We start from the raw sequence: 8,335 nt of genomic DNA, 5'->3' as shown, positions 1-8,335 counted from the left end.
GTAGCTAAGGCTCTCATAGAGGAGGTTGTACTTGTGCATGGTAATACTAGGATTGATGGTACATCATGAGATGTAGTGAATGGTTCCCAACAGGTTCGAGTGATGGCTTCATGTCTCTTTTCTTACTTTATGATCTCATGGAAGGAGGTGCTAGCACACACTAAATGAAACCCTTCAAATCAACGATGGTTGCAGTTGAAGTCTATGGCACATGAGGTGTTGGCTACTTTACGACTTCTAGAGTGGCCTGACAAACTTGTTGAGCGACCAAAATTCAACAGAATGGCTTGATTGGGACTATTGAGAATTTTGGATACTTTGTTGCCACATAGAAGTCGCTTATTATCTTTTCGAAAAATCCGTTAATATTTTCAAATTCCACATAGATATATATAGTTATGGGAGAAGGTGAAAACATTACTTACACCATTTGGTGATATTCCTCAGCCGGAGGATCAACAACCTTGGTTAGATTGGGCATTTAGAAAGCCTTAAGACATTGTCAAACGTACAACATATCAAGTATACCATATGATGGTGGAAGATAAGCGTTGGATCACTGAAAAGGGTAATAAGGTATAGAACATCAAGAAGAGTAGGGCTTAGTAGAAGGAAGTAATCTTACAAGACTGGTGGTCTAAAATTCCATATCAAGGAAAAGTGTTCCCATAACGCGTGTTAGGAGTTGGATGCCTACCATTGAAAGACCAATTAGCAAAAGTGATGAATTGCTTCTGATAATTGTGTATTTTGTACTACATGCTTAGAAACATACCCGCATCTATTCATTTCATGTTTGGTGGTAAAAGTGTGAGAGTTCCTTTCTAATGTATGGACTCCATTGACAAATATGCCCGCAAAGGTTAAAGATTGGATTTTTGACAAAATTTCGAATGGACCAAATAACCCAGAACATTTAGTTTTCTTTCATTTTTTTAAGTAGATAGGTTTATGGCATATCTGGTTAACTAAGAATGCCTTCATATTTGATGCAAAAGTTGGTATTATAGCTTACATAGGTCGTATAAAAGGGCTACCATTGTGGCAAGTTTCTTTCTTACAATCAGCTCTTTTGGTGGAGAATGGTAGGGCTATATATTGGATGAGGATACTCCGAGCTACACCTGTGGTTTGGAGTAATTAGTGAGGGAAAGCTAGTACATCACATGGCGGCTATGTGGCCATTTGTAAAGTAGAGTTTTGGTAATATATCTTCTATTAGAAAAAAAAAGTGGCCATTCGTAAAGTAAAGTTTTGGTAATATATCTTCTATTAGGAAAAAAAAAAGAAGAGAGCCTTGACTTCAACATGAAGAGAAAGAAGAAGCTATCAGCTTGCTTGAGAAGCTTCATCATCACCATTACTCCAAGCAGCTCTTCCGTCTTCTCAATATATAACACTTCAGTCTCGTCTTGTTACTCTTCAAGCACACATTGCCTTTGTCCTAGACCAAACCTTCTACAAAAGTGAGGGATAACAAACAGAACCTAACTCTTTTTCCCACTATATAATTAATAAAGGGATGTTAAATCAATACCTTACAAAGATCGCAACAATGTGAAGCATGTTGCATCCAATGGGGACACAGCAGGAATGTTTCCTCCGTGCTGTGGTCAAGCAATCAACCTCTAGGCTCTATCTAGTTACACAGCAAACTACTTTCCCATTTTGTTCTAAGAACTGCAGACACTTCTTACAACCAACTGCTATTACATTTTCTTCTAAGAACTGCAGACACTCCTGTAATTGGTACCCCTGCAGACCTTAAGCTGTCCTGGAGCTATTACCCATTGGAGATTAGACTGGTACTGCTTCATTGCCTGAGATTAACATAAGATCACGATTTGTTAAGTTGTGAAGAAAAACCTTTTAAGTCATAGGGTACTGAAAACAAGGAAAGCCCAGACACCTCCTTACAACCAGCCAGCCAACCTGATCTTGTATGGAAATTCCATTAATTGCATACAAGAAGGGGACAAATATCAAGGTAACTGAGCCCTCTCAAGCATAATTATATAGCACATCACACTCTTCATCATCATAAAGAACTTTGAAATTTTGATTTAGCTTCTCCCTTACCATAGAAGGTCCCCTGCTTGATGGCATCATCGTTTGCCTCTCCCAGAGCTGCCTCACTGAGGTATTTGTCTGCCAATTGCACTCTCTTCACATTCTCTTGTTCTTGCACCAACATGTGACCATACTCAAGAAGCTTCTCAACGGTCATGGCGGGCTTCTGGAATGTTGGGGGGCCATCCTTCGAGTTGACGAGCTTCTTGCCCATGTTCTCCACTCCAATTCCTCCAATCCATTTCCTGACTTCGTCATCATAGACTCGGGCCCTCAGAGCACCAAAGAAATCTAAGACAGCCAAGCCTCCATTAAATTCAGTGTGAGAGACCCAATAATAGCTAGTTAAACCTACAATCCATCTCCCACGTTCAGTAAGGAAACCTAGAAACACTTGGGAGCTCTCGACACCTAAAAGAAATTCATATAAAATGCATGTAGAGTCTAGATGTCACAAGAAATGCATGTAAAAAGTCCCCTAAGTGTCACAGGACATGCATGTAAAAGTCCCATAAGTGCATGCAAAAGTTACATAAAATGCATGTAAAAGGTGCCTGTTAGAGAGTCACATAGAAAGCACATCAGAACCCATCACGTACCGATGGATTGGCCTGGGAAAGTATCCACAAGCTTCGTAATGTCATCCTCGTGCACATTGTCTTCCCGGAAAATGCCTTTGCACACGCCAATTCTGTCTTCCCTTGTTGGAGCCCAGTAAAACTTCTCCATGCGCCCATCTCGAATCAAGGGTGCATAGAGAGTGGAGAAATCATTTCCTGTCACAATAATGGGGACACGAGGGATTTCTTCTTTAACATAAACTCCCGGTAGCTGGACATTAGTCGGGTTGTCGGCAATGTTCATCAGGGTAGCATTCACCATCTGGTTGTTTACTGTGTACTGGGTTGTGCCTCCCATTCGCCCAGCTCCGGCATCAAGATCATTGATAAAGAGTGCACACATCTTGCCCTTTTTCCTGATAATGTCAGCGGCCTCTCGGTATCTTTGTCTGATGAGCTTGGCTGGTTCCCCAGCATTGCCACTCTCAAGCTCTCCCGCACTCATCATGATAGGGCTGCCACATGAGCTCTGGTCTTAATGGATAGCTACAGTACTAGTGTTAATATAAGACCCATGTTCAAATGCATACAAAAAATCATATGAAGACATCCAAGGAGAGTCCTTACTTAATTCCCAGCTTTGAGAATACAAGCTCACATTGGAAGGATTTGCCTTGCCCCTTGCCCCCCCAAATACCAAGAATCAAGGGAACCTGCATCCGTAACACATCAAATCAAAGGCACGTCCATGACTAGAGTGTCTGTCACCCACGATGTTTCCAGGATGGGAAATCAAGATCTAAGATGTGTGAGATTACCTTAATGTTTGGTAAGTTCATGAAGTTCTTGGCAATGTGCACCACCAATTTGTCCATGAAGGCAGGTGCAATGTAGTACCCGTCTTTCATGTTATCCATCTGAAACCTGCACAGACATTGCCATGTTGAGAATCAAAAAGAGTATTAAGTATGTGACCAACCCATAAGGGATCCATTTATTTAGTTTTCTTACATTCTTTGGCCCGTGCTGATATACTCGTAAGAGCTCATGACAGCATGTTGGGTTCCCATACCAACTGCACCTTGGAAGAGGGAATCAACCATTCCCTTCCCCCTTGTGATGTCCTGTTGGTCATCAGATATGTCGTAAGCAAGACCAGCCCACTTGTCTTTCTTAGTCTGCTTGCCTTCATCCTCTGTTGAGGCATGCACTACGAATGGCTTTGCAATAGTAGATGCCACAGTGACAGAGGATTTCTTCAAGGTGGTCCCAAAGAAAGCAGATGCTGGCCCACTCCGAGCAAGGGCTGGAGACCCAATGGAGAGAGGAAAGTTCTGCACCCACCCATACACAGACTACCTGATTGAGCATGTTTTAAGACAAATCCACCAAGACCACATCCAACTAGAGTCGTAAAATGCATAATTAGGGAAATATGTTAGAAGCTTACAGGATTTGAGCAGGCAAAAAGCAAGCAGGGATGAAGCATTAAACACGAAATACAGTGAATGAACTAGGCAACATGTCCACCAAGCGTCAATAGGCGACAGCAAGTACCTGGACAGAGGCAACAGCTGGGGTGGCAACAGCGGAAGCCATTGCTTGTTGCTGTGAGAAGCTTTGAGCAAACGGGGATGACTCTCTCTTGCTTTGGCGACAAGACAAATGCGAGCGGCTTTGGTCCGGTTTTTGTTCCGAAATTGTTTCTTTTCCCTGGAAAAAAAAAACATACTTTTATCCACAAAATCCAGCCTCCCATCACTCGCCACTTGTCAGTCCTCCCTCCCTCCCTTCGAAATCTAACCTCCCATCTGTCTGTTCATCCTTCCCAACCTTCTGGACCCTTCCCTTCGTTCCGAACCATCAAAAAATTGTGTGACCCACATCTAGGCCGATGTAGCTTTCATATGCAATATCACTGCATCTATACAGGATTAACCACAACCCCACCTCCCTCCACGTGGGCAAAGGAGGTGGGGCTATTTCAAAATACCCACTCCTCCTTCAAGCGTGAGGAGGAGCCAAATCTCACATCTTCCAATGCAATTTTGAATTTGAATCTAAGAAGATCTCATCTCACATCTTTCAATGAAATCTTTGTATACATGCTTACATTCCTATAGATACACACACTTCTATATATTATGTATGTATGTGTATCTATAGGTATGTAAGCATGTATATATAAATAGTGTAAGTGTGTGTGTGTGTGAGAGAGAGAGAGAGGGAGATTACATGAAAGATGCATTTATTTGAGAGTGAGCACACCTCACCACTCATCCCTACCATTAAAATTTAATCTAAAATTTAATTAATTAAAATTATCTATATGTGTAAATCTATTTAAGTGTATGTGTGTGTGTGTGTGTGTGTGAGAGAGAGAGAGAGAGAGAGAGAGAGAGAGTTTCTATGTGAGAGAGTGTGCATGAAGAGAGAGAGAGTGTGTGTATGTGCATGAGAGAGAGAGAGAGAGGCTGAGAATTTCTATGTAGGAGATAGTTTGTGTGGGAGGAGATAGTGTGTGTTTTCATTAGTGTATGTGCGGTGTGTACATGTGCGTGTGTGCGTGTGTGCGTGTGTGTGTGTGTGAGAGAGAGAGAGAGAGAGAGAGAGGCGACAGATAATTTCTACGTAAGAGATAGTTTGTGTGGGAGGAGAGAGTGTGCGTTTAGATTAGTGTATGTGCAGGTGTGTAAATGTGTGTGTGTGTGTGTGTGTGTGTGTGTGTGTGTGAGAGAGAGAGAGAGAGAGAGTATATGCATGCATGTGCGTACATCTGCATCTATGTGTAGAATGTGCTTGAGAGAGAGAGTGAGATGGGGCAGACTTGGAGAGAGAGAGAGAGAGAGAGAGAGAGATGTAATGAGGGAGCGTGAAAAGAGAGAGAAAGAGAATAAAAAGTATCTTTTAATAAAATATAAATTAAATAGAAAACATATATGTATATGTGTGTATACATGTGTGTGTGTGTGTGTTTTTATTTACATTTATATATACATACATACATATGTATGTATATATATATACATATATATGTTTGTGTGTGTGTGTGTAAAGAAAAAACATGTATATATAAATAGTGTGCATGTGCATGCATATAGGCAGTAGTAGCCATTAGGGTTTTTGAGTGTTCAAATTTATAGGCAAGCATTAGGCCATTAGGGTTTTATATCTTAACCATGGACATTAGATATGAAAACCCTAATATAATGATTGGCTAAATGAATTTTTATTTATGTCTGCACCTATATGTTTTATAAATTTTCACCTATAAGTATTGGCCATATGACTTTTTGATTTATGTCTTTACCTATATGGTTATGCATATTGTCTAACTATAAAAATCTCATAACATCAACTATTTACATGAGATAATTAATAAAATGGACATTGAGTCATATGTTTATGGTTGTAGTCAGTCACCCACCCTAACCTAATCACAAGGGATAAAAAATAGTTGTTTGATGGATGGCATCATGGGGCTAAGAAGGATCATCCTTGGTGCACACCATTTACAAGAGATAATGTCCAAGTGTACAAATGTTAAAGTAAAGTCTTTGATAGTAGTCATTTGTGAGGACCATAGATGTGAGTTGTTTTGGTAGTCATTTTGTAAGAGCACAAAATAAAAAAGGTTGCACTAGCCGTTGAATGGTTTGCTACTTCCACAATGTCATTGGTGGAGTATAGATAACTTTATGGTCTATTACTATTATAGGTGGATCTATGAGTTGAGTGTGTGTGTGTGTGTGTGAGAGAGAGAGAGAGAGAGAGAGAGAGAGATTACATGAAAGATGCATTTATTTGAGAGTGAGCACACCTCACCACTCATCCCTACCATTAAAATTTAATCTAAAATTTAATTAATTAAAATTATATATATGTGTGTAAATCTATTTAAGTGTGTGTGTGTGTGTGTGTGTGTGTGTGTGAGAGAGAGAGAGAGAGAGAGAGAGAGAGAGAGAGTTTCTATGTGAGAGAGTGTGCGTGAAGAGAGAGAGAGAGAGAGAGAGTGTGTGTGTGTGTGTGTGCATGATGAGAGAGAGAGAGAGAGAGAGAGAGAGAGAGGCTGAGAATTTCTATGTAAGAGATAGTTTGTGTGGGAGGAGATAGTGTGTGTTTTCATTAGTGTATGTGCGGTGTGTACATGTGTGTGTGTGTGTGTGTGTGTGTGAGAGAGAGAGAGAGAGGCGACAGATAATTTCTATGTAGGAGATAATTTGTGTGAGGAGAGAGTGTACGTTTAGATTAGTGTGTGCGGTGTGTACATGTGTGTGTGTGTGTGTGTGAGAGAGAGAGAGAGAGAGAGAGAGAGAGAGAGTGGGAGGAGAGAGTGTGCGTTTAGATTAGTGTATGTGCGGTGTGTACATGTGTGTGTGTGTGAGAGAGAGAGAGAGAGAGAGAGTATATGCATGCATGTGCGTACATCTGCATCTGTGTGTGTACATGTGTGTGTGTGTGTGTGTGAGAGAGAGAGAGAGAGAGTATATGCATGCATGTGCGTACATCTGCATCTGTGTAGAATGTGCTTGAGAGAGAGAGAGAGTGAGATGGGGCAGACCTGGAGAGAGAGAGAGAGAGAGAGAGAGAGAGAGAGAGAGAGAGATGTAATGAGGGAGGGTGAAAAGAGAGAGAAAGAGAATAAAAAGTATCTTTTAATAAAATATAAATTAAATAGAAAACATATATGTATATGTGTGTATACATGTGTGTGTGTGTTTTTATTTACATTTATATATACATACATACATATGTATGTATATATATATACATATTTATGTTTGTGTGTGTGTGTGTGTGTGTGTTTGATATATCTATCTATATATTTAAAAGTGACCACAACTTATCACCCATCTCCGCACATTAAAATTTAATCAAAATTAATTAAATTATGTCGATGTTTGTATTTATATTTTTAAATACATGTATATATGTATAAGTATATGTGTCTATGTATAGGTTTATGTATCTAAAACATAATATTGTATATACTATATATTTACATATGTGTATGTGTGCGAGAGAGAGAGAGAGAGAGAGAGAGAGAGCTTCTATGTGTGGGAGAGTGTAAGAAGAGAGAGGAAGTGTGTGTGTGTGTGTGTGAGAGAGAGAGAGAGAGAGAGAGAGAGAGAGAGTTTCTATGTGAGAGAGTGTGCGTGAAGAGAGAGAGAGAGTGTGTGTGTGTGCATGAGAGAGAGAGAGAGAGGCTGAGAATTTCTATGTAGGAGATAGTTTGTGTGGGAGGAGATAGTGTGTGTTTTCATTAGTGTATGTGCGGTGTGTACATGTGCGTGTGTGCGTGTGTGCGTGTGTGTGTGTGTGAGAGAGAGAGAGAGAGAGAGGCGACAGATAATTTCTACGTAAGAGATAGTTTGTGTGGGAGGAGAGAGTGTGCGTTTAGATTAGTGTATGTGCGGTGTGTACATGTGTGTGTGTGTGTGTGTGTGTGTGTGTGTGTGTGTGAGAGAGAGAGAGAGAGAGAGAGAGAGAGAGAGTATATGCATGCATGTGCGTACATCTGCATCTATGTGTAGAATGTGCTTGAGAGAGAGAGTGAGATGGGGCAGACTTGGAGAGAGAGAGAGAGAGAGAGAGAGAGAGAGAGAGAGAGAGATGTAATGAGGGAGCGTGAAAAGAGAGAGAAAGAGAATAAAAAGTATCTTTTAATAAAATATAAATTAAATAGAAAACATATATGTATATGT

At 40.4% G+C, this 8,335-nt stretch overlaps 1 protein-coding gene across 1 annotated transcript; it reads right to left on the bottom strand.

The window, feature by feature from the left end:
• Positions 1-1,483: 1,483 nt before the first annotated feature.
• On the bottom strand, positions 1,484-4,344 carry LOC147628206 (ribulose bisphosphate carboxylase/oxygenase activase 2, chloroplastic-like). Its single transcript, XM_086813266.1, has 7 exons — positions 4,188-4,344; positions 3,642-3,964; positions 3,449-3,554; positions 3,258-3,343; positions 2,670-3,145; positions 2,080-2,361; positions 1,484-1,820 (listed from the first exon to the last, which is right to left on the bottom strand). Exons 1-7 carry the CDS (start codon positions 4,227-4,229, stop codon positions 1,798-1,800), a joined length of 1,338 nt encoding a protein of 445 aa, XP_086669392.1. The 5' UTR covers positions 4,230-4,344; the 3' UTR covers positions 1,484-1,797.
• Positions 4,345-8,335: the final 3,991 nt, after the last annotated feature.

Source organism: Cibotium barometz, chromosome 19 (assembly GCF_041138505.1).
Source record: "Cibotium barometz isolate CiBa-2024 chromosome 19, ASM4113850v1, whole genome shotgun sequence".
NCBI lineage: Eukaryota > Viridiplantae > Streptophyta > Polypodiopsida > Cyatheales > Cibotiaceae > Cibotium > Cibotium barometz.
The sequence above is the reverse complement of the archived record's forward strand: the minus strand, read 5'-3'. Positions and strand labels throughout refer to the sequence as shown.